At 44.4% G+C, this 27,666-nt stretch overlaps 1 protein-coding gene across 1 annotated transcript in view; it reads right to left on the bottom strand.

The window, feature by feature from the left end:
- LOC146854247 (V-type proton ATPase 116 kDa subunit a 4-like) overlaps positions 1-27,666 on the bottom strand; it is a 2,520,670-nt gene that overhangs the window by 1,176,783 nt on the left and 1,316,221 nt on the right. Inside the window, exon 11 of the mRNA XM_085651038.1 lies at positions 27,105-27,317. Within this exon, the coding sequence (XP_085507164.1) occupies positions 27,105-27,317 (213 nt within the window). The remainder of the gene's footprint in view (positions 1-27,104; positions 27,318-27,666) is intronic.

Genomic DNA, 27,666 nt, shown 5'->3' with positions numbered 1-27,666 from the left:
CAAAGTGACTGACGTGCACCCAGACTCACAAAGATAGTCACCGAAACACTGCAACACTTTCGCTCACACTCAATCACTAATTTTCACAAACTTGCGACCACAGGCAAGCATTTCCAAACGCACAGAACCACAGTCACATTTCCAGCAACCTTAAACACTGTCACATATAATGTTATCCAGATTCCACTGACATACTCAAACACATACACTTCCACACATCCATTCATAGTCGCATTGACACTTGCACACACTCCCCCCTCACTCACACACCTACATATCTGTGAAGCCTGGTGTCCATATTCCCTCGTAACACACAGTCAGAAGCACGGTACTTACACACTCTCGTAGGCTGCAGGTCCGAGACGGCGATTCTAAACAGCCGGCCACATTGTTGTTTGTTTAAGAAGGGGTCCGATATCCTCTCCCATTACTTTATTCAGGAATACCGGTATTTGCGTAGCAGTGGCCAAGCATAGCATGGTTTATTCCATAGCATCAAGCATCAATTAAAACCATTAATGAATCAATGCAGTTAGCCCGCGTCTCCTTTGGCACAAGCAAAATCACCTGTAGACCTCCATTTTAGGGAACGATAGTGTACAGCCGCCTGACAGGACGCAGCTTTCACCCCCCCCCCCCCCCCCCCCAGGGTACCGCACGGTCCTTCCTTCCCTAACATATATGCACAATCACAGATGCAGGTTCTTATCCAGTCTCACATACCCTCTGTCTCTCTAGCACACTCGCATGCACGCACATTTGAGTGTAAATCCCTTCCCCATTTTAACAGAGAAATCCACACCGCTAAATCTCACTGATGGGGTGGGAAGTGGTTGTTTCAAGGTGTTTTTTGTCTTTGAAGTTTGGGCACGCATACAAACAAGTACTCCTTTCCATTGCCATTCCACGCTGGAAAGCGCCACAGACTTACTCCAGTCCCCTTCCTGGATGGGAAGGGGAAAGAAACACAACCAGATTTGGTGGGGGTCGGGGGGAAGAGCATCTCCACTGTAATTTTTGCTCATATGGAGAATAGAAAGTACTGTTGCTGTATGTGTGGAGTTATCATGCATAGAGAACTCTGCACAGGTGAATAGGAGCCTTAAAAAAAGTTGTGACATTATTATTATTATTATTAGAAATTTTTATAGAGCGCGTAGTCACCCTGAGGTATCCCAGCGCTAAGGATCCCTACACCTGTGGGGTCGGGGGTGAGAAAAAAAGGGGGGGGGGGCAGCAATTTTAAACAGATGTGGTTAAAAAAAGTTAAGGGAACATGTGTGTTTTGAGTCGTTTCCTGAATCGCAGGTAGTTAGGTTCTTTCCTCAGGTCTCGGGGGAGAGCGTTCCATAGGCGAGCTGTGTGGATCGAGAAGCGCCTTCCACCCGTGCGGGCTTTCTTGAATCTCGGCAAGATGATGAGGGACTCCATTCCCAAAAGTATGCCTCAAAATCTATTCCTGGCGCAGCTTTCCAGGGGTTACTTCTGGGAATGTTTGTGAATTGATAAAAACAGTAAAATACGCTCCGCCAGCACTCTGAAAATGACAAGTACCCATTATATCAGGAACCTGCGGACAGACTTGAAAACCACGGAGCTGCTGCTTTTTCTTAGGCTGCCATTGTCATTCAGAATTAGTGTAGCTTTGTTCGGCGGTAGGAAAAGCTAATGATTTTGAAACAGCAGGTGACAAAACAGATTATTTTTATCTGCCCTCCGCCCCACCCCCCTCCTTATCGGTGTGTTGATAAAGTCATTGCCGCCGGGGGCCCTGGGAACGGGACTGCTTGCGTCTGAACTCCATCGTGTAACCGTGTAGGTTCCCTTTTATTGCTTATGGTGTCTGTTGGTGCACCCTCTAGCAATAGTATCGGAGCCTAATGCTCTCCGAGACTACGTAATTTGTGGTTACTGGTGTGTTTCGCAACAACTCTGGCAAAATACATGCAGGAAAGAGAAACACTGTTCAGAAAACAACTTGGATACAATGGATTTGGGCAAAGTGTGGTAAATATTTCATTACCGGTACTATTTTTTATGTGGTAAAGTCTAGTAAGAATAACTCAGTAAATATAAGAGGCAGAATCCGTGGTATTAGAGATTCTAAAAGGCTTTATTCCTTGACAAAGGAAATACAATTCGAATTGCAGGCTTCTATTCCATCACCACGAAAGTTCAGGAAGGAAGGGCATACATTATTGACAGATAATCAGTTTTATAGGAAATGCATTACAGTGAAACAGATGCAGGAGGCGTAACAGCTGATAATACAGATAAAATGTGCATACGTAACTAATAGAGGCGGACATATAGGCGTAACTTAGATAACGTCATTATACATGATGTCACAAGTGGGTGGATCCATAAGAGAATCCTGCAATGTCAGCAGAAATATTTGGCAGAGATGCGCGCGCAGCCGCATGACGTGTAATTGACGTGTAACTAGAGGGTGAAGGGGACTTGACATTTAGCTCTACATGTGGAGACAGAAGTCTGGGGGTCATGTCAACCTAATCCCAAATCATATCTAATATCCTATGTTTAAAGAACTGTGTTATCCAAAAGGAAAGGTTTCTAGGATAGAATCTATTCTATACTGACTGTTAGTGAGTGTACAAGCGTCTAAGTGTCTACACGAGATGCGAGGGGGTAGGAATATTCCATGGTAACGGGGGCTATGAATTACTTGCATGAGGACAGCGAGGCCTGGCCCTTTGCACGGTAGCTGGAGGAATGTTTACCTAAACTACTAGACAGGAATGCATCGGATGAGGAGCGGAGCAGATAATCTTGAAGGTGAAATACAGTTTTTGGCAGGCAACAGGCTGGATCAGGCACCGTTAGCCGCGCAGGGAGTAGGACAAAGTTCATGGATGCAGATGCGGGCTCAGACTGGAGCTTTCAGAGGCAGAAGGCAGGAAAAGGCTTGATGACAGAATTCAGGGCCTACTCGCCTGAATCTGTAAAATGTGGAGAGTGAACCACATAAAGTCGGTGGCCTTTCATACTTAGGAATGGAATATCTGACCCATTCATGGCGGATCTGAAAGAGGACATGTTGACGGTGGACGCACATGTATTTGCGTCTTCAAAACTGGAACTGGAGGGAACATACATGTACTTATAGCATGCACATGGAGCCGTTGGGGTCTACGATAGGGGACATAACTGATCACAAAATTCATATTTCCTCATTCCCTCCTTGTCCCCTACGGACCCTCAGGAGATATCGATCTTCATCAATCCATCGATCTGTTCATATAGCATCATTTGTTCTTCTTTCTTCTTCCGGGATCTTGAACGAAAACTTGGATGTGGGATACACGATGTGGCACACAGACCACAAATCGCTGGCCCACATTGTAGACATAAGCAGCAACTGAATAGTATGAGAAAGCCAATACCTAGGAAGGATAGGATTCTCCATCCCCAGGCTGACAACACGCTCCAAAACCAACCGGACCAAGTCCAGGTGCCTGGACTCTGGTGTATCTGGCTCATAATCTTATGAAGGCGAGTTATGGCTTTATATACTGACGGCGAATTTTCTGGTATGAAAACGCAGCAACTTGATCCGATGACCCTACAAGCTCCGCCCCTATCGGCCAGGATGACGTCAAGGACAAGACGATTTTGAAGCACAACAATCCGCATAGCAGACTGCTCTTCCGTTAAATTGCCTAAGGCGGAAGTAGTCTCGTTCACTACTGCTTCAAGGGTTCTGGTTAATCTACGTATCAGCTTACTATTAGTGACTGTACCTATATAGGGAAAGAAACCTTTATTGAAATCTGTGTATTGCTCCCATGCTGTTTCAGTGTAATCGACAATTGTGTACTAAATGGGTATTTCTGTGATAATCAGGAGGAGCTAAGAAAACAGGTGGCAGAAGGAATGCTATGTAACAGGTACCATCCCAATCTAGAGGTAGACGTATATATGCGGTCTGGCCACATATGAAGTAGGAATGACGGGAAGCTCTAAATGTAGACTTGCCTTGATCACTGAATTTTATTACAGTGGTGCATTTACTATGGCCCATGTGTATGGAACCATTCTTTCTTACACATAATTCCCCTTTTACTGGGAATACTGACATGGCGGGCAAGATTGGTGTAGCTTCAGATTCAACGTTCAGGATCATGAGGTTAAGTGTAAAATTACCTAATCCATATACTTCATTTTCTAGATCAGTTCCTGTTCTTTTGGGAAGTCCCTCCTTGTTAGGGTAGCAGACTTTAAGCAAAACTAGGTTCAGGTTTCCCCATACCCAGTTGTCTTGATAAACTGCGGAATTTGAATCTAGGGAATTAATCAAACTAAACCATGCTCCACAGGAGCCATTGTGTGTGAACGGATAGGGAAAGAGGGGCAAAACTCCCTTATAATTCTGATAGGGAGGGAGTCGGCCACATATCCAACAATTTGTGGCATTGCTGGTTTGATGGGAATGATGTAACATACTAATGAATGTGTTGTTGCGCAGCGCAAATCTATAGGACAACTCATGCGGAGGTAATTCGCTAAAAGAATGTTCTGCAGTTACATTGTAAGCACGCTTAAGAATAGGGTAATACATGTGTAATAGTATGCTGGAAATGATGATCAGAAGACTTAGAAAAAACAAAATTAATAATGTTACTGTGCAGTGACTACGAAGTGATTTACAATACGCATGCTTTTTAAGCTGCATCTGTTGATTTCTTTCTCTATTCCGGTCTAGAGGATACATGTCAGAGACAAATTCAACCGATTCACCTTGGAGAGGACTTAAACAATCAAATTGTCTGACTTGCTAGACCTTAATTTTAGTTTATAAAGTTCAGTGTTTGTTGGTTCAACCAAGGGGAGTTTTGAGTCTGTCTGTGAGGGAATGCAGGGCTGAGCGTCCACACTAGATGGTAGTCCATAAAATTTCTTGATATGACTCGAGTGCAACCACCCTTTACGTCCCTCGATCTTCACGGCTGTCCTTGTGGTTAGTAGAACCAGTCTTGGCAATTTCCACCTAGGCTCCAGTTGGGTCTTCCGGTCGAAATTCCGGACCAGAACCAGGTCGCCTGGAACCACGTCATGGGGCTTCACCTCAGTATTATCGGGAAAAGCTGCAGCTACCTGTGAACGACAAGATTGTAGTGCAGACATCAAGGAAGCCAGGTAATCTGTCAGCATATTACAGTCAACATCAGTGATTTTGCGAGGTATAGGCGTCCCCCACATATTTGGTGGTCTACCGAAGATCACCTCGTACGGGGATAGCCCTGTTCGAGAATGTGCTACCATTCTCATGTAAAAGAGCGCAACTGGTAAGACTACTATCCAATCGACACCTTTTTCTCTACATATTTTGGACAATCTAATTTTCAGAGTTTGATTATGGCGTTCCACGAGACCTGCTGCCTCGGGATGTCGGACACAGTGAAATTTCCATTGGTAGCCTAACAAAAGGGAAACGTGTTTCATTAGTTCGGATGAGAATGGCTGGCCGTTATCTGAGTAGACAACACGTGGTAAACCGTACCGTGGGAAGAATTCTCGAACTAACTGTTTGGCAGTAGTCGGGGCAGTGTAATCTGAAACCGGGTAGGCTTCTGTCCAACGGGAAAGAGCACAGACAACTACGAGAACATATTTGAATCCTCGACATCGTTCCATCTGGATATAATCCATCTGGAGGACTTCAAAAGCATGATCGGGATGTTGAAATCCACCCTGCTCTACGGGGATGCTTTTACCTGGATTAAACTGACAACATATCATACAGGTACGAACTTTTTGTTTAGCTGCTGCTCGCAAGTGTTTGTTGAACCAAATGTGTTGAATGCTGTCTAGCATAGCTTTTTCTCCTAGGTGCGCTGGACTATGTATTGTGTTAATGATGACTTGAACCATGGAGTCGGGAAGAAACCATATAGATTTTTCCTTCGTCATCCATCCTTGATCCGTTTGGACCCCTCCTAATTCAGTCCATTTCTTTATTTCTTCTGGTGTAGCATGTGTCTGTATGTCAATTACATCAAGGGCGGGATCCTTAACTGTCATGCAATGTGTTGGTGTCGGAACTATTGTCTTTGTCATGTCAGTTGTGTGAGTCTGATTCTGAGCAGTCTGTTTAGCTGTTCTGTCAGCTAGGTCATTACCCTGAGAAATGATATCGGTAACTTTTGTATGGGCTTTGCATTTCATAATCGATATTGCAGTAGGTAGATGAATCGCGTCTAATAGGGCTTGAATGAGGGGTCCGTGTTGGATGTGGGCACCGTGAGAAGTTAAATAACCTCTCTCTCGCCACAGTATGCCGAAGTCATGGACGACTCCGAATGCATAACGTGAATCTGTGTATATGTTGACTTTCTTATTTTTGGCTTGAGTACAGGCTTGTGTCAGAGCGATGAGCTCTGCTGCTTGAGCTGACAGAGTGTTAATACAATTTGTTTCAATGATTTCAGTGTCGGTTGTGACTGCGTAAGCGGCCACTAACTCTCCTGTACTTGTTCTCATACATGACCCATCTACATACAATGTTAAGTCTGGATCTGACAAAGGGATGTCTGTCAAGTCTTGTCTGGGTTTTGTCGTGATAGTAATGACTTCGACACAATCATGTGCCAATGGATCTGTTCCGCCCACTGGTAACAGTGTGGCAGGATTTAACGTATTACAACGTCTGATTTCTATGTGTGGCTGAAACAATGTCAATTCGTAACCAGTGAGTCTCGCTATAGTCAAGTGTTGTGTTTGTGTGCGGTTCAAAAGAACCTCTACTGCATGTGGTACTTGTACTGTCAATTGGTGTCCTAACACTATGGCATCGCTTTGTCTGATAGCTAAAGCTGTTGCTGCCACCGATTTCAGGCACGCAGGAAGAGCCTGAGCTACTGGATCTAATGTACTAGAGAAATAAGCACATGGTTTGTGTGATCCTGCTTGTTCCTGAGTGAGTACTGACAAGGCAGTACCTTCGCGTTCTGTAACAAAGAGTGTAAACTGTTTACTGTAACATGGTGTTGCTAAAACAGGTGCTTGGCATAAAGCTTTCTTTAAGCTTTCAAAGGCGTGTGTATGTTCTTGGTTCCAAGGGAGGACAGTCGATGTGGCTGCCTCCTGTGTTGTCAACTGGATGAGTGGCTTTGCTAGAAATGCATATTGAGGGATCCACTGCCTACAGTATGAAGTGAGACCTATAAAAGCCCGCACCTCCTTTTGTGTCTTGGGTTCTGACATGTTAGCAATTAACTGGATGCGGTCGGATGTAAGCTGCCTTCCCTCCTTGGACAGCGAGTGCCCAAGGTAAACAACTCGCTGGACACAGAATTGCAGCTTAGAAGGGGACACCTTGTGCCCCTTGTCGGCCAGAAATTTTAAAACCGTCAGTGACGCTTTTTCACATTCATGTGCACTTCGGGCGGTGATCAGCAGATCATCGACATATTGAAGCAAGGCAGTGTTAACGGGCATGTGGATACTGTCAAGTTCTCGTTTCAGTGCTTGGCTATAGATGCTGGGGCTTTCTGTAAATCCTTGAGGTGCGCGTGTGAATTTAAAACTTCGTCCATTTAAACTGAATCCGAACAGATATTGACTTTCCGGATCTATTGGGACGCTAAAGAAAGCATTCTTGAGATCAATTACAGTGAAGAACGTTGCTTCTGAGTCAATAGCTGTTAGTAATGAAGAGATATCTGGGACCACAGGGTATTGTGGTACAATACATTTATTTAATTCGCACAGATCAATAACTAATCGATATACTGGTGGTGCTTTTGGATCCGTTCTTTTAAGAATCGGAATTATCGGGGAATTACATACATTGGAGTCAGTTTCGACAACCACTCCTTGTGCAATGAGCTCGTCAATGATTTGCAGCAAAGCCACAACAGCATCTGGTGGTAACTTGTATTGTCGCATTCGTGGTAGTACTACTCCTGTTTTCAGTGTGACTCGATATGGTGTAATGTTCATGCAACCAACATCAGTGGGGCCTTGTGCCCATAAATGTGTAGGTAAATTCTGCAGCCGGTGATCCATGTCTCTAGACACGTAGTGACCTTTAAAGTCACGCAAAAATAATCGTACTCCTTCCGGAGAACAACATATTATAGCTCCTAGAGCTTTCAATGTTTTTATACCTAACAAGTTTTCTGGACATGATTTAGTAAGCAATAAATCTGTAGTACGTGTCAATGGACCAACCGTCAGTGGAAGAGGTTGTGTTACTTCATTAATGATAGGTTTTCCTGAGAATCCAAGGGAAATATTCTGTGAGCCTGAGAGGGGTGCCCCTGGAACTTCACTGCGTCTTATAGTTGTTCTGCTTGCCCCTGTGTCAAGTAAAAACTTTCTGTCTTCCCCTAATAGTTCACTATGTACATAAGGTCCCTCTTGGTCTACAGGAACCTCAATAAGGGGTAAGCCAACTTCCCTCTCTAGGCTATTTCATGTATATCGCTGATAATCGGGATAATCTGCTTGTGCGTACTGATACATCTGTTGTGTCGTTGCTTGTGTTGCAGCAATAGGCTGCGTTTGTGGTGGTGCTACGGTCTGTTGTGGAGCTGCCTGTTGCGGAGCTAGCTGTTGCGGAGCTAACCTAGGTTGTGCATGCTGAGGGATTTGTTGTTGATTCTGATCCTGTCTAGGTGGACGTGGTCTCTCCTGGGTTCTACCTGTGGCAATATTATGTTTCAGGACTGGACAATCGTGTATATAATGACCTTGTTGTTTACAATAGTTGCATGTCCCTTTCGTAGGACCTGCGGAATCACCCTTTAGATGACCATCAGCTGGAACTGACTGAGCAACAAGCATTTTCATTTTTGTATCCTTCATACGTCTTTGTTCGTGTTCTTGTTCTTCTCTAATTCTATTGTGGTGATATTGTAACATCTGTAACATCTGTGACGGGGTATTACCTTGCCAGGTACTTTCGAATTTCAATACTCTATTCTTGACTTGTGGTAGGGAATTTTCAACTAATTTTGTCACAAACAGATGTGGATATGACTCGCTACTTGCTTTTATGCCACTATTTATACCAAAACATTTTTCAAATCGGGAATAGAAATCACTAGTGTCTTCATCTTGCTTTTGTTTACAGGCTGAGATTGCACCCCAGTCTTCCTTTTTCGTAGTTAATAAACGCGGCAGTACCTGTACTAGTAATCCTGGTAGTGCTGTAGTCTTTTCCCCAAGTCCTGCTCCTGCAGCTCGGGCCCTTTCTTCGTTTTCTAATGCTGTCCAATCTATCTTTTGGTCTCCCACCTCCCATTCCTTTTCTTTGAGTTTCTCGTAAACACCGGCGGGTAATAGGACTTTTAATATTTTCATAATGTCGGGGTAGGTATACTCTCCCATGAGTAACATGTCTTTTATCTCACGGTGGAAACCTGCCGGATCCTTGTCATGGCTGGGTACTACTTTCTTCATTTCTAATAATTCAATTTTTGTTATAGGCGTGTACACAAACACGCGTGTAAAGTTATTACCTTCACCTCTGATTGGGTGTACTTCGCGTAACGGATTCTGTCTATCTATGTGATACATTTTTCTTCCCATAATGGGAATTGGAACGTGTTCTGGGCATACGAAAGTTATATACTGGTTTCGGAATTCTAGAATTTCATTAATTAAATCAGTACCTGACCCTTTCCATTTATTCGTGAGTAGTTCTGTCAATATGTCAGGTAAGGGTCCTGGATCGGAGTGTTGGCTTTTATATAATATAAGGAGGTGTTGAATCATGTATATACTAGCTAAACGCTGTTCGTATGGGTCAAGATTCAGAAACGTGTGTGCTAGTGCATCATCATTGTATTCGCTGGGACTATCAGCCCATTGTACTGCTGACCTGGCTAATTCTTGTTCGTCCATGGAATCGAGCATGTGGTACCCCCTTCGATCTCGGAGTATTTTATCAACGGCTTGGAATAGGTGTTCAGGGGATCTTGTATTTAACATAAGGTTTGGAAAATGTCTATTATATTCTGGACGTATCGGACGTATCGGGTCATTAAAGCCTCTAGTATTATTATGGGGTCTTCCTCAACCTACATAAGCTATCGTTTCTATTTGTTCTGAGTCTTGCTCCTCCTCTACTTCTGATTCTACTCTGTCTGCTTCTCGTCTTTCTTTATGTATTCGTTCTACTTCCTTGCGGATCTTTCGATACATGGCGATTATACACGCCTGTCTATCATGTTTCTCTTCTGATATGTTCTGACCCCATTTGGCAAGTTTTTGCATGGTATCATGATCTGCCCCAGGTCTGTCTTGGTTCCTAATCACGCAATTTATGAAGAAACGTAGTAGTTGTCTTTGTACATCCACTTTCTTGTATTCCATAGCTTCGTTAATACTTTCTGGACCTCGCCCTGTTTGGACAAAGCGATATATATCGTCTAGGTGTTCAACCATTCCTGGTATCGTCATTAAATACAATGTAGCTCGTCGTATACGTAGTGATGATATGAGCAATTTGTCTTGTCTACCTGGCACTGGATCGTATCTACAATCCACAAGCTGTTCTTTAAACATGTCGGATGTCGCTAATTGGGGTGTACGTTGGAGTGCTAAATCTCTAAGGGTCTGTTTATTTCGCGGCGGGGTGGCAAACATGTCTGTCGTACCTCCTGTAGCACCATCTGAGGTGCTGGGCAAAAAAGGATTCGTTGGACGTAGGATAGAGATTGTAGATGCGGGAAAAACAGTAGAAACGGACGGACCTGTGGGAATGGGCGTAGGAGTTTGTAGTTGCGGGGATACAGACGGATGCTCTTGGTGTTGAACACCATCGGCAAGTGGTGTGTGTGGTATGGTATTAGCATACTCGGGAGCTACGTCATCTAAATAGGAGGAAAGAAAAACGTCCTTTGCTGTTTTGGGATGTGTTTTGGGATGTGCTTTTATCGGGAGCAATGGAGGAGTTAAGTCTTTTGGTATTTCCGGGGTAGCCTTAGGTAACCCTTCGGCCAGAAGAGGATACATACCATTCATAAGAGTGTTTCTTTGTCTATCTACTTGTTCTGATTTTACTCGGGTACCTTCCTCAATTAATAGATTTTCTCGGGTTTTATTTGAATTCTCTCTACCTTTCTCTTCCTGTCTGAGCGCTTTTTCTGTACGTCTATATGATTCTTTACGCCATAATTCAATGGCATCTTTCTGTGACTGTCTGGCTTTCTTTTTCCATAATTCTTCTTCTACTCTCATGATGCAATCTGCATCCCAGGTCCCCGCTGCGGGCCATCTCTGATTTTCTGGCAAATCCTTGGTGTAGTCCACCCATAAATCAAGAAATAATACGGCATCTAGGCCATGCTTATGATACATAAAGTACCCTGGAGTGTCCCTAGGTGGAATGGGAACAGCTTCTTTGAGTACCCCTTTTCTGGTTTTGATCTGTCTTAGTTTCGAAAAGAGCGGCATTTTTAGATCTGGTTACTTAACCTTAAACACACGTAATACAGTAAAACACAATGAGGAACAATCATTCACACTACAATATATAAAACATATTTAGAACATTTAACATTTAACAGTTTTGACGAACGATGATAACTAATAGAAAACTAGTTACTGACATAATACTGACACTAGATAATACTTATTTAAATGCAAGACATACTATATATACTGCTAAACAGTACAGATACACTGCTGAAACAGTGCAGACCGGATTTGTGTACCCAAACCCGTCTTGACCGGCACAGACTATGTGCACGTAAAATGCCTCCCCGGTAATGGTACTCACCGGGTAGCTCGGAACGGAAGGCCTCGGAACGGAACTGAAACTGGACCGGACTGGACTCGACTTGATTGGACTCGGAACTTCGGAACCTGGTGGGCCTCTGTATACCTCGGATCTTGCTCTCTCAGCTAGGCTCTGGTCGGGATACTTCGCACTTCTCACCGCCTCGTCTGGGTGTTGATCGCAGCCTCAGTCGCCCCCGCTTGGCCGGAGGGAGATACAGGAAATCCTGCAGGTACGCGTTTTTGTCCGTTCAGCTGTGGCAGGAGACCGGGCCTGCAACGCACCTCCGGCGCGTGAGATGAGAAAGTGTCCCTGTTCGGGCGCCAATTTATGTGGTAAATATTTCATTACCGGTACTATTTTTTATGCGGTAAAGTCTAGTAAGAATAACTCAGTAAATATAAGAGGCAGAATCCGTGGTATTAGAGGTTCTAAAAGGCTTTATTCCTTGACAAAGGAAATACAATTCGAATTGCAGGCTTCTATTCCATCACCACGAAAGTTCAGGAAGGAAGGGCATACATTATTGACAGATAATCAGTTTTATAGGAAATGCATTACAGTGAAACAGATGCAGGAGGCGTAACAGCTGATAATACAGATAAAATGTGCATACGTAACTAATAGAGGCGGACATATAGGCGTAACTTAGATAACGTCATTATACATGATGTCACAAGTGGGTGGATCCATAAGAGAATCCTGCAATGTCAGCAGAAATATTTGGCAGAGATGCGCGCGCAGCCGCATGACGTGTAATTGACGTGTAACTAGAGGGTGAAGGGGACTTGACATTTAGCTCTACATGTGGAGACAGAAGTCTGGGGGTCATGTCAACCTAATCCCAAATCATATCTAATATCCTATGTTTAAAGAACTGTGTTATCCAAAAGGAAAGGTTTCTAGGATAGAATCTGTTCTATACTGACTGTTAGTGAGTGTACAAGCGTCTAAGTGTCTACACGAGATGCGAGGGGGTAGGAATATTCCATGGTAACGGGGGCTATGAATTACTTGCATGAGGACAGCGAGGCCTGGCCCTTTGCACGGTAGCTGGAGGAATGTTTACCTAAACTACTAGACAGGAATGCATCGGATGAGGAGCGGAGCAGATAATCTTGAAGGTGAAATACAGTTTTTGGCAGGCAACAGGCTGGATCAGGCACCGTTAGCCGCGCAGGGAGTAGGACAAAGTTCATGGATGCAGATGCGGGCTCAGACTGGAGCTTTCAGAGGCAGAAGGCAGGAAAAGGCTTGATGACAGAATTCAGGGCCTACTCGCCTGAATCTGTAAAATGTGGAGAGTGAACCACATAAAGTCGGTGGCCTTTCATACTTAGGAATGGAATATCTGACCCATTCATGGCGGATCTGAAAGAGGACATGTTGACGGTGGACGCACATGTATTTGCGTCTTCAAAACTGGAACTGGAGGGAACATACATGTACTTATAGCATGCACATGGAGCCGTTGGGGTCTACGATAGGGGACATAACTGATCACAAAATTCATATTTCCTCAAAAGAAAGGGAAGAAAGTCAGAAATTGCCTTTTGCCCTTATAGTGATGGGAGATGATTGTTTTGAATGTTTTCGAATTGCAGGATGGAATGGCTGTCTCTGGTAATTGGAGGAAGTGCTTTGCAATGGGGGTGAGAAAAAGGAGGAAGAAGGTGGAAAACTGCAAAAAAAAAAAAGAAAAGCATTGGCATAGCCAATAGGTCACGCTTTTGGGACCTTATAAGTATTTAGTTATGCAGCACAATATCCTTGGTGCACCACCATCAACTGTTGCATGGCTAAACACTTATAAGGTCCCAAAGGCGAGACCTATTGGCTATGCCAATGCTTGTTCTCACTGTTGAGCTTCTGCTGTGACCCAGAGAATGCCATGAGACCGTGCCTGCTTATTTTCTTGGTGAAAACAGTCCTTAATGGTAGCAGCATAATTTGTTTAGTGTTTACAAACACACAACCACTTGTTTTCACTGTCCGTGCCCTCGACGACATGCAGTACACTAGGTGGTGCGAAGGGTAAGATGGAGTGTCCTTTCGAAGGATAGAAGTGAAGAGGTGAAAATGTAAGATTGCACTTAATTTGTCACTAATGATAGATTTTGGTTGGATACAGTGTATTGAGTTCTCATTGGAGAATGTCATGTTGGCGTAATCCAGCCCAGTTTTCAATGTATTTGAAATAAAAGAAGCAAACTATGATATATTCGTGTATCAGACAGTTATCTTTCCAATTGCCTTCTCTAAAATTGTATGTGTTTTCTCTACTCAGCTTTCACGCCACATTTCATTTGCTAATTCGGAAGCTAGTGATTTGCGGGCTGCTATAGGACGGGAGAGGGAGGCAGACTTCTGCTTGTGAGGCACATCTGCCCCCATTAAAAACAGACATACAAACAAAGCAGTAACTTCAAAATAAAATTGCATTATTCCCGTTCTCTGATCATTGTTATCACAAATTCCTGGGCAAAAACAGATGGCGGGAGGAGGGGGTGGTCGCTGGGGTGCTGATAAACTCAATATGAACAGAAGAGGACACGGGAGGAGGGCGGGCAACCTACCACCGTGGGAGGAGGGTAGGCAGAAAACGGATAGTACCGGGTAAAGAAGACGTTTGAGTAAACAAGCGTTTATAGCAGGAAAAATGGGGACTAGCGCTAGGGAGAGAAAAGGGCCTACAAATGCACTTCCATGGAGGCCTTGACACAAATAAAACAAACATTTGCAATGCAATAGGTCTCACATTCATGCATGTTTGAGCTATTGACATTGTAAATGATAATGCCTTTTATTTATGTTTTGGGTTTTAAAACATAAATAAAAGGCATTGTGATTTAAAATACTAATGGCTTAAACTCTCACAAATGTGAGACCCATTGCATTGCAATAAAGGGCCTTCTCGATTGCTTGTTAGATTGCAAATATCAGAGGAAGAGACCGGCCTGCATCGTCTTCAAAGTAGTGATAAGTAGTGCAGTGAAGAAGATGTGTAAGTGTTGTAAATTACACGGACAAAAAGTGTGGAGTGAGAGTTAAACATGACCTGAACTATAAACACTAACAAAGCGCTCCAACACCTTTCGCTCTGTGATTACACTGTCACGGCTCAGGGGGAATAGCGGGGGCTAATTCCTGCCCTCTCCATGATTTGAGTGCGCAGTGTGGCATTGCGTAATGTCATTGCTATCTTCGGCCTAATAAAAAACACTCCAGCTGTAGTAGGGCCCTGGCTTCATCTCCTGGTGCAGGGCGGGCCGTTCTTTATGGCAGGCATGGACGGAGGGAGCGATGGTCTCCGCTGCAGCTCCAGCCTCGTACAGTGCCCCTGCTATTACTAGTGAGCGAGAGGCGCTGAGGCAGTGGTATTGGTAGTGGTGGTGGTAGTGGTGGTGGTGGTATTGGTGGTGGTGGATTTTGGTGGTGGTATTGGTATTGGTGGTGGAGGTACAGGTAATGGTGGTGGTGGTATCGGTGGTGGTATTGGTGGTGGTGGATTTTGGTGGTGGTATTGGTATTGGTGGTGGAGGTATCGGTGGTGGTGGTATTGGTGGTGATGATGGCATTGGTGGTGGTATTAGTGGTGGTATCTGTAGTGTTGTCGTTGGTGGTATTGGTGGCGGTGGTATTGGTGGTGCTGGCATTGGTGGTGGTGATGATATTGGTGATGGTGGTATTGGTGGTTAGGGAATTGGTGGTGGGGTATTGGTGGTGGTATTGGTGGTGGAGGTGGTGGTGTTGGTGGTGGTATTGGTGGTGGTAGTGGTGGTGCTATTGGTGGTGATGGTATTGCTGGTGGGGTGGTATTGGTGGTGGTGGTAGTGGTGGTGTTCTTGGTGGTGATAGTATTAGTGGTGGTGGTGGTATTGGTGGTATTAGTGGTGGTGGTGGAATTGGTGGCATTGGTAATATTGGTGGTGGTGGTGGTATTGGTGGTGGTGGTGGTGGTATTGGTGGTGGTGGTGGTGGTGATAGTGGTGGTATTGGTGGTGGTGGTATTGGTGGTGTTGGTATTGGTGGTGCTGGTATTGGTATTGGTGGTGGTGGTATTGGTAGTGGTGGAAGTGGTGGTAGTGGTGGTATTGGTGGAGGTGATAGTGCTGGTGGTGATAGTGGTGGTATTGGTATTTGTGGTAGTATTTATGGTGGTGGTATTAGTATTTGTGGTATTGGTGGTGGTATTGGTACTGGCAGTGGCATTGGTTGTGGTGGTAGTGGTATTGGATTGTTGGTGGTGGTGATATTTGTGGTTGTGGTATTGGTAGTGGTATTGGTGGTGGTGGTGGTATTGGTGGTGGTGGTGTTGGTAGAATGGTGGTGGGGGAATTGGTGGTGAGGGTATTGGTGGTGGTGGAGGTTGTTTTATTGGTGGTGATATTGGTGGTGGTGGTATTGGTGGTGGGTGTATTGGTGGTATGAAAGGTGGTGGTATTGGTGGCGGTGGTATTGGTGGTGGTGGTATTGGTGGTGGTGGTATTGGTGGTGGTATTGGTGGAGGTATTGGTGGTGGTTGTGGTATTGGTGGTATTGGTAGTGGTATTGGTAGTGGTATTGGTATGGGTATTGGTAGTGGTAGTGGTATTGGTAGTGGTAGTGGTGGTGGTATTGGTTGTGGTATTAGTGGTGATGGTATTGGTGGTGATGGTATTGGTGGTGGTGGTATTGGTGGTGGTGGTATTGGTTGTGGTGGTACTGGTGGTGGCGGTGGTATTGGTGGTGGTGGTGGTATTGGTGGTGGTGGTGGTATTAGTGGTGGTATTAGTGGTGGAATTGATGGTGATGGTGGTATTGTTGGAGGTATTGGTGGTGGTATTGGTTGTGGTGGTGGCGATATTGAATTGGTGGTAGTGGTATTGGTGGTGGTATTGGTGGTGGTGGTGGTATTGGTGATGGTGGTGGTGGTATTGTTGATGGTGGTGGTATTGGCGGTGGTGGTATTGGTGGTGGTGGTATTGGCAGTGGTGGTAATGGTGGTGGTAATGGTGGTGGTATTGGTGGAGATGGTATTGGTGGAGATGGTATTGGTGGTGGTATTAGTGGTGATGGTACTGGTGCTGGTATTGGTGGTGGTGGAATTGGTGGTGATGGTGGTTTTGGTGGTGTTGGAGGTGGTGGTATTGGTGGTGGTGGTGCTAATAAAACAGGCTTTTGTAAACAACCTCTCAGGTGGCTTTAGTGCAGATGAAATGTAATTCAGATGTGCTGTTGTCAGCTTCAGCCCATCAGCACACGTTTACGTGCGATCTGGAATTCACATGACTTAATTCGCTAATCATTTCTAAATCCATTTTACTTGGGGGGTTGAAACAGACAAGATAATGCTGGGTTAAAAAAACAAAAGCGGTTTCAGCTGAAACCGCGCTTGTAAGGCCTGCAGTAAGAGAAACTCCATAAAGTAAATAGCACTTACAGACTAACTAACAGGTGCCGTGTAACAACCGAAGTAAAGGGGTCAGTAGTCATGGGAGGTTACAAATGAAGATAAGGCTGTACTAAGGAAGGACTAACATGCCTAATAAACGAATCCAAAGGCAGCTTACCAAGGACAATGACACAGGCCAATGAAAAATATCGAAGGAGAGTGGGCGCGGCTTCTCTCCCATACTCTACCACAGCATTCTCGCCGAGTGAGCAGCGCATGTGCACTGCCGCTAGGCTCGACCTAAAAGGAAGGCATTCTTGGAGCACAAAAAAAATTTAAACACTTTTAGCCAGATGTAAATGACATTGCATGACAGCAGAAAAATTAGTTCTGACAAAAACGTTTCTGGAAAAACAATTTGTGAAAAAAACTGTGAAGCAACTCACATATACATATGGGTAGTGTAGGCTCCCTCAGCCTTAAATGGGCTTCAGTTTTCCTAATTAGTTACACATGTAGGATGTGTCATAGGTTCTATAGAGTAGAAATGAGAAGGGTTTTTTGGGACTACAAACAATTAAAATTCACAAAATCTTGCCTGTGGTGAGATTTCATGGGACATATGGACAGGCGATATTCTTCACTCTTTTTACTGTTAGATATTTACATAGATGTATTGATAAGAATTGTCCTGGGATCCTTGCATGCAGCAGAGAACTATTCTACCGCGAATGACTATCAATGAAGATCCTCTGAATCGGAAAAAAATACACCTTCATCGTTTCTTTATCCGACCTTTATTGGCAGCTCTACAATGGAGGGGAATGTGATCTTGAAGCTGTAATAAAGAAAGGACAACCTGGACGATTGTCAGTACCTTGACACAAAAAATGTTGTCTACATTGAGCCCAAGGACTTAATCCTATTGTCATAGAGATGTGAGAACAGTGTGTGATCCATCGCCTGATGTTACCAGGTGGACTATGCTGGATTAAATAAACTTGACCTAGTACTCTAAACTTCACTGCCATTTTCCCTTTTAATGCCACTGAGGCAAACACATTTTCTCTATCCCTCTATCTATGCCATCTTTTGACATAAGCCTCAGTAGTGTGAGACAGAAAGGCACAAAACACTCATGTCACGATCACATTTCTTTAGATCTAACCACTGGAGGAGGAGCATCTGTCCTAAACTCTAAGCATGGTGATGGAGGACGAATGATACCTCGTCAGGAAAAGTTTAAGAATCTTGTACTTTAGAAAACACCTGTGTAAAAATCTAGCAACTGTTCCTAGATGGAAAATGCCCTGGCTTCAGTTCATTTTGCACCCGTTATTGCTTTTGGTGAACTGCTTTGTCAGCCAGAAATAATACTTTGGGCTGTACATTATGCCTGATGCCTGCCTCCAGACAGCATTCATTCTGCCTATTATTTCATTGACAGCATGCAGGAATCACTGGTCCTATTCTGATATATCTATAGCATGCGTACCTTCGTATCATGGAGAGTAACCTTCACAGAAGAGAGGTCAGCCTCCGGGGTCCAGAACTCAGCGAAAGAAAAGCCCTGGGCAACGTCACGGTTACAGCCGTTCAGAATATGGTAAACAGATTTCATCTTCTTCACCTTAATACACCAGGTGCGAAGGTGTTCGGCTGCTTGGCTCAGAACAAGATTAAAAGCTGTTTCCGTCTGGGCCAAAACCTGAAAGCAGAAATTATTCAAATTTAGGGTAGTAAATGGACACTGAAAATGTTAATAGTGTTCATCAATAATATACTTTCAAAAGATAAGAACTTAAATAATTATTCATGACTGTCAATCGCTCTGCGAAGTAAAATCATTTCACCTTCTGTGCCTTTCATCACATTCCGAAAGAATTCGCTCTAACAACTTCTATAACTGATATTATTGATATCATCCCACAGCCATGACCTCTCACATCTTGTCATTCTCACTCGCATCGTGCGGTGTCTACTCTAAACAAGTACGTCCAATTGTTCGGTTAAGTGTTCTGCAATGTCTTGCTCTGTCAGGATGTGCGCACTTGCGTACTGGTGTTCCAAGGAAGTCCAGTACTACCCTCATGTTGTTGGTCGTGTCTATTGGGTGGTAGTGAGATCATCGGTGTGCTATTGTGCCACAGTGTGGAGCAGCTGCAAGAACATTGAGCAAGTGGGGTTGAACACCTGTGCCTAAACAAGCTCAGGCACATGAGCTGCAAGAATAAGTGATAGATGTGCCGTAATAAGGCCGGGGAGCAATACATTACCTCCTCGTTCATCTTCCCGCCTGTCAAGATGGATAAATCAGAAGACTCTGGATACTTAAGGGTCACTTTTTTGGCACATACAAGGAGCTCAAATCCACCAGGTCCCCGTCCTGCGACCTCCAACTGCAACTGCCTAGCAGTCAGCATAGGAGCTCCCAGAACGAGGTACCAGAACATTCTCTTCCTGTCTGAGCGCTTTTTCTGTACGTCTATATGATTCTTTACGCCATAATTCAATGGCATCTTTCTGTGACTGTCTGGCTTTCTTTTTCCATAATTCTTCTTCTACTCTCATGATGCAATCTGCATCCCAGGTCCCCGCTGCGGGCCATCTCTGATTTTCTGGCAAATCCTTGGTGTAGTCCACCCATAAATCAAGAAATAATACGGCATCTAGGCCATGCTTATGATACATAAAGTACCCTGGAGTGTCCCTAGGTGGAATGGGAACAGCTTCTTTGAGTACCCCTTTTCTGGTTTTGATCTGTCTTAGTTTCGAAAAGAGCGGCATTTTTAGATCTGGTTACTTAACCTTAAACACACGTAATACAGTAAAACACAATGAGGAACAATCATTCACACTACAATATATAAAACATATTTAGAACATTTAACATTTAACAGTTTTGACGAACGATGATAACTAATAGAAAACTAGTTACTGACATAATACTGACACTAGATAATACTTATTTAAATGCAAGACATACTATATATACTGCTAAACAGTACAGATACACTGCTGAAACAGTGCAGACCGGATTTGTGTACCCAAACCCGTCTTGACCGGCACAGACTATGTGCACGTAAAATGCCTCCCCGGTAATGGTACTCACCGGGTAGCTCGGAACGGAAGGCCTCGGAACGGAACTGAAACTGGACCGGACTGGACTCGACTTGATTGGACTCGGAACTTCGGAACCTGGTGGGCCTCTGTATACCTCGGATCTTGCTCTCTCAGCTAGGCTCTGGTCGGGATACTTCGCACTTCTCACCGCCTCGTCTGGGTGTTGATCGCAGCCTCAGTCGCCCCCGCTTGGCCGGAGGGAGATACAGGAAATCCTGCAGGTACGCGTTTTTGTCCGTTCAGCTGTGGCAGGAGACCGGGCCTGCAACGCACCTCCGGCGCGTGAGATGAGAAAGTGTCCCTGTTCGGGCGCCAATTTATGTGGTAAATATTTCATTACCGGTACTATTTTTTATGCGGTAAAGTCTAGTAAGAATAACTCAGTAAATATAAGAGGCAGAATCCGTGGTATTAGAGGTTCTAAAAGGCTTTATTCCTTGACAAAGGAAATACAATTCGAATTGCAGGCTTCTATTCCATCACCACGAAAGTTCAGGAAGGAAGGGCATACATTATTGACAGATAATCAGTTTTATAGGAAATGCATTACAGTGAAACAGATGCAGGAGGCGTAACAGCTGATAATACAGATAAAATGTGCATACGTAACTAATAGAGGCGGACATATAGGCGTAACTTAGATAACGTCATTATACATGATGTCACAAGTGGGTGGATCCATAAGAGAATCCTGCAATGTCAGCAGAAATATTTGGCAGAGATGCGCGCGCAGCCGCATGACGTGTAATTGACGTGTAACTAGAGGGTGAAGGGGACTTGACATTTAGCTCTACATGTGGAGACAGAAGTCTGGGGGTCATGTCAACCTAATCCCAAATCATATCTAATATCCTATGTTTAAAGAACTGTGTTATCCAAAAGGAAAGGTTTCTAGGATAGAATCTGTTCTATACTGACTGTTAGTGAGTGTACAAGCGTCTAAGTGTCTACACGAGATGCGAGGGGGTAGGAATATTCCATGGTAACGGGGGCTATGAATTACTTGCATGAGGACAGCGAGGCCTGGCCCTTTGCACGGTAGCTGGAGGAATGTTTACCTAAACTACTAGACAGGAATGCATCGGATGAGGAGCGGAGCAGATAATCTTGAAGGTGAAATACAGTTTTTGGCAGGCAACAGGCTGGATCAGGCACCGTTAGCCGCGCAGGGAGTAGGACAAAGTTCATGGATGCAGATGCGGGCTCAGACTGGAGCTTTCAGAGGCAGAAGGCAGGAAAAGGCTTGATGACAGAATTCAGGGCCTACTCGCCTGAATCTGTAAAATGTGGAGAGTGAACCACATAAAGTCGGTGGCCTTTCATACTTAGGAATGGAATATCTGACCCATTCATGGCGGATCTGAAAGAGGACATGTTGACGGTGGACGCACATGTATTTGCGTCTTCAAAACTGGAACTGGAGGGAACATACATGTACTTATAGCATGCACATGGAGCCGTTGGGGTCTACGATAGGGGACATAACTGATCACAAAATTCATATTTCCTCAAAAGGAAGGGAAGAAAGTCAGAAATTGCCTTTTGCCCTTATAGTGATGGGAGATGATTGTTTTGAATGTTTTCGAATTGCAGGATGGAATGGCTGTCTCTGGTAATTGGAGGAAGTGCTTTGCAATGGGGGTGAGAAAAAGGAGGAAGAAGGTGGAAAACTGCAAAAAAAAAAAAGAAAAGCATTGGCATAGCCAATAGGTCACGCTTTTGGGACCTTATAAGTATTTAGTTATGCAGCACAATATCCTTGGTGCACCACCATCAACTGTTGCATGGCTAAACACTTATAAGGTCCCAAAGGCGAGACCTATTGGCTATGCCAATGCTTGTTCTCACTGTTGAGCTTCTGCTGTGACCCAGAGAATGCCATGAGACCGTGCCTGCTTATTTTCTTGGTGAAAACAGTCCTTAATGGTAGCAGCATAATTTGTTTAGTGTTTACAAACACACAACCACTTGTTTTCACTGTCCGTGCCCTCGACGACATGCAGTACACTAGGTGGTGCGAAGGGTAAGATGGAGTGTCCTTTCGAAGGATAGAAGTGAAGAGGTGAAAATGTAAGATTGCACTTAATTTGTCACTAATGATAGATTTTGGTTGGATACAGTGTATTGAGTTCTCATTGGAGAATGTCATGTTGGCGTAATCTAGCCCAGTTTTCAATGTATTTGAAATAAAAGAAGCAAACTATGATATATTCGTGTATCAGACAGTTATCTTTCCAATTGCCTTCTCTAAAATTGTATGTGTTTTCTCTACTCAGCTTTCACGCCACATTTCATTTGCTAATTCGGAAGCTAGTGATTTGCGGGCTGCTATAGGACGGGAGAGGGAGGCAGACTTCTGCTTGTGAGGCACATCTGCCCCCATTAAAAACAGACATACAAACAAAGCAGTAACTTCAAAATAAAATTGCATTATTCCCGTTCTCTGATCATTGTTATCACAAATTCCTGGGCAAAAACAGATGGCGGGAGGAGGGGGTGGTCGCTGGGGTGCTGATAAACTCAATATGAACAGAAGAGGACACGGGAGGAGGGCGGGCAACCTACCACCGTGGGAGGAGGGTAGGCAGAAAACGGATAGTACCGGGTAAAGAAGACGTTTGAGTAAACAAGCGTTTATAGCAGGAAAAATGGGGACTAGCGCTAGGGAGAGAAAAGGGCCTACAAATGCACTTCCATGGAGGCCTTGACACAAATAAAACAAACATTTGCAATGCAATAGGTCTCACATTCATGCATGTTTGAGCTATTGACATTGTAAATGATAATGCCTTTTATTTATGTTTTGGGTTTTAAAACATAAATAAAAGGCATTGTGATTTAAAATACTAATGGCTTAAACTCTCACAAATGTGAGACCCATTGCATTGCAATAAAGGGCCTTCTCGATTGCTTGTTAGATTGCAAATATCAGAGGAAGAGACCGGCCTGCATCGTCTTCAAAGTAGTGATAAGTAGTGCAGTGAAGAAGATGTGTAAGTGTTGTAAATTACACGGACAAAAAGTGTGGAGTGAGAGTTAAACATGACCTGAACTATAAACACTAACAAAGCGCTCCAACACCTTTCGCTCTGTGATTACACTGTCACGGCTCAGGGGGAATAGCGGGGGCTAATTCCTGCCCTCTCCATGATTTGAGTGCGCAGTGTGGCATTGCGTAATGTCATTGCTATCTTCGGCCTAATAAAAAACACTCCAGCTGTAGTAGGGCCCTGGCTTCATCTCCTGGTGCAGGGCGGGCCGTTCTTTATGGCAGGCATGGACGGAGGGAGCGATGGTCTCCGCTGCAGCTCCAGCCTCGTACAGTGCCCCTGCTATTACTAGTGAGCGAGAGGCGCTGAGGCAGTGGTATTGGTAGTGGTGGTGGTAGTGGTGGTGGTGGTATTGGTGGTGGTGGATTTTGGTGGTGGTATTGGTATTGGTGGTGGAGGTACAGGTAATGGTGGTGGTGGTATCGGTGGTGGTATTGGTGGTGGTGGATTTTGGTGGTGGTATTGGTATTGGTGGTGGAGGTATCGGTGGTGGTGGTATTGGTGGTGATGATGGCATTGGTGGTGGTATTAGTGGTGGTATCTGTAGTGTTGTCGTTGGTGGTATTGGTGGCGGTGGTATTGGTGGTGCTGGCATTGGTGGTGGTGATGATATTGGTGATGGTGGTATTGGTGGTTAGGGAATTGGTGGTGGGGTATTGGTGGTGGTATTGGTGGTGGAGGTGGTGGTGTTGGTGGTGGTATTGGTGGTGGTAGTGGTGGTGCTATTGGTGGTGATGGTATTGCTGGTGGGGTGGTATTGGTGGTGGTGGTAGTGGTGGTGTTCTTGGTGGTGATAGTATTAGTGGTGGTGGTGGTATTGGTGGTATTAGTGGTGGTGGTGGAATTGGTGGCATTGGTAATATTGGTGGTGGTGGTGGTATTGGTGGTGGTGGTGGTGGTATTGGTGGTGGTGGTGGTGGTGATAGTGGTGGTATTGGTGGTGGTGGTATTGGTGGTGTTGGTATTGGTGGTGCTGGTATTGGTATTGGTGGTGGTGGTATTGGTAGTGGTGGAAGTGGTGGTAGTGGTGGTATTGGTGGAGGTGATAGTGCTGGTGGTGATAGTGGTGGTATTGGTATTTGTGGTAGTATTTATGGTGGTGGTATTAGTATTTGTGGTATTGGTGGTGGTATTGGTACTGGCAGTGGCATTGGTTGTGGTGGTAGTGGTATTGGATTGTTGGTGGTGGTGATATTTGTGGTTGTGGTATTGGTAGTGGTATTGGTGGTGGTGGTGGTATTGGTGGTGGTGGTGTTGGTAGAATGGTGGTGGGGGAATTGGTGGTGAGGGTATTGGTGGTGGTGGAGGTTGTTTTATTGGTGGTGATATTGGTGGTGGTGGTATTGGTGGTGGGTGTATTGGTGGTATGAAAGGTGGTGGTATTGGTGGCGGTGGTATTGGTGGTGGTGGTATTGGTGGTGGTGGTATTGGTGGTGGTATTGGTGGAGGTATTGGTGGTGGTTGTGGTATTGGTGGTATTGGTAGTGGTATTGGTAGTGGTATTGGTATGGGTATTGGTAGTGGTAGTGGTATTGGTAGTGGTAGTGGTGGTGGTATTGGTTGTGGTATTAGTGGTGATGGTATTGGTGGTGATGGTATTGGTGGTGGTGGTATTGGTGGTGGTGGTATTGGTTGTGGTGGTACTGGTGGTGGCGGTGGTATTGGTGGTGGTGGTGGTATTGGTGGTGGTGGTGGTATTAGTGGTGGTATTAGTGGTGGAATTGATGGTGATGGTGGTATTGTTGGAGGTATTGGTGGTGGTATTGGTTGTGGTGGTGGCGATATTGAATTGGTGGTAGTGGTATTGGTGGTGGTATTGGTGGTGGTGGTGGTATTGGTGATGGTGGTGGTGGTATTGTTGATGGTGGTGGTATTGGCGGTGGTGGTATTGGTGGTGGTGGTATTGGCAGTGGTGGTAATGGTGGTGGTAATGGTGGTGGTATTGGTGGAGATGGTATTGGTGGAGATGGTATTGGTGGTGGTATTAGTGGTGATGGTACTGGTGCTGGTATTGGTGGTGGTGGAATTGGTGGTGATGGTGGTTTTGGTGGTGTTGGAGGTGGTGGTATTGGTGGTGGTGGTGCTAATAAAACAGGCTTTTGTAAACAACCTCTCAGGTGGCTTTAGTGCAGATGAAATGTAATTCAGATGTGCTGTTGTCAGCTTCAGCCCATCAGCACACGTTTACGTGCGATCTGGAATTCACATGACTTAATTCGCTAATCATTTCTAAATCCATTTTACTTGGGGGGTTGAAACAGACAAGATAATGCTGGGTTAAAAAAACAAAAGCGGTTTCAGCTGAAACCGCGCTTGTAAGGCCTGCAGTAAGAGAAACTCCATAAAGTAAATAGCACTTACAGACTAACTAACAGGTGCCGTGTAACAACCGAAGTAAAGGGGTCAGTAGTCATGGGAGGTTACAAATGAAGATAAGGCTGTACTAAGGAAGGACTAACATGCCTAATAAACGAATCCAAAGGCAGCTTACCAAGGACAATGACACAGGCCAATGAAAAATATCGAAGGAGAGTGGGCGCGGCTTCTCTCCCATACTCTACCACAGCATTCTCGCCGAGTGAGCAGCGCATGTGCACTGCCGCTAGGCTCGACCTAAAAGGAAGGCATTCTTGGAGCACAAAAAAAATTTAAACACTTTTAGCCAGATGTAAATGACATTGCATGACAGCAGAAAAATTAGTTCTGACAAAAACGTTTCTGGAAAAACAATTTGTGAAAAAAACTGTGAAGCAACTCACATATACATATGGGTAGTGTAGGCTCCCTCAGCCTTAAATGGGCTTCAGTTTTCCTAATTAGTTACACATGTAGGATGTGTCATAGGTTCTATAGAGTAGAAATGAGAAGGGTTTTTTGGGACTACAAACAATTAAAATTCACAAAATCTTGCCTGTGGTGAGATTTCATGGGACATATGGACAGGCGATATTCTTCACTCTTTTTACTGTTAGATATTTACATAGATGTATTGATAAGAATTGTCCTGGGATCCTTGCATGCAGCAGAGAACTATTCTACCGCGAATGACTATCAATGAAGATCCTCTGAATCGGAAAAAAATACACCTTCATCGTTTCTTTATCCGACCTTTATTGGCAGCTCTACAATGGAGGGGAATGTGATCTTGAAGCTGTAATAAAGAAAGGACAACCTGGACGATTGTCAGTACCTTGACACAAAAAATGTTGTCTACATTGAGCCCAAGGACTTAATCCTATTGTCATAGAGATGTGAGAACAGTGTGTGATCCATCGCCTGATGTTACCAGGTGGACTATGCTGGATTAAATAAACTTGACCTAGTACTCTAAACTTCACTGCCATTTTCCCTTTTAATGCCACTGAGGCAAACACATTTTCTCTATCCCTCTATCTATGCCATCTTTTGACATAAGCCTCAGTAGTGTGAGACAGAAAGGCACAAAACACTCATGTCACGATCACATTTCTTTAGATCTAACCACTGGAGGAGGAGCATCTGTCCTAAACTCTAAGCATGGTGATGGAGGACGAATGATACCTCGTCAGGAAAAGTTTAAGAATCTTGTACTTTAGAAAACACCTGTGTAAAAATCTAGCAACTGTTCCTAGATGGAAAATGCCCTGGCTTCAGTTCATTTTGCACCCGTTATTGCTTTTGGTGAACTGCTTTGTCAGCCAGAAATAATACTTTGGGCTGTACATTATGCCTGATGCCTGCCTCCAGACAGCATTCATTCTGCCTATTATTTCATTGACAGCATGCAGGAATCACTGGTCCTATTCTGATATATCTATAGCATGCGTACCTTCGTATCATGGAGAGTAACCTTCACAGAAGAGAGGTCAGCCTCCGGGGTCCAGAACTCAGCGAAAGAAAAGCCCTGGGCAACGTCACGGTTACAGCCGTTCAGAATATGGTAAACAGATTTCATCTTCTTCACCTTAATACACCAGGTGCGAAGGTGTTCGGCTGCTTGGCTCAGAACAAGATTAAAAGCTGTTTCCGTCTGGGCCAAAACCTGAAAGCAGAAATTATTCAAATTTAGGGTAGTAAATGGACACTGAAAATGTTAATAGTGTTCATCAATAATATACTTTCAAAAGATAAGAACTTAAATAATTATTCATGACTGTCAATCGCTCTGCGAAGTAAAATCATTTCACCTTCTGTGCCTTTCATCACATTCCGAAAGAATTCGCTCTAACAACTTCTATAACTGATATTATTGATATCATCCCACAGCCATGACCTCTCACATCTTGTCATTCTCACTCGCATCGTGCGGTGTCTACTCTAAACAAGTACGTCCAATTGTTCGGTTAAGTGTTCTGCAATGTCTTGCTCTGTCAGGATGTGCGCACTTGCGT

The sequence above is a fragment of the Triturus cristatus genome, chromosome 4_1 (genome assembly GCF_964204655.1).
Source record: "Triturus cristatus chromosome 4_1, aTriCri1.1, whole genome shotgun sequence".
NCBI classification, from domain to species: Eukaryota; Metazoa; Chordata; class Amphibia; order Caudata; family Salamandridae; genus Triturus; species Triturus cristatus.
Note: the sequence above shows the minus strand (reverse complement) of the source record. Positions and strands in the feature narration are given on the sequence as shown.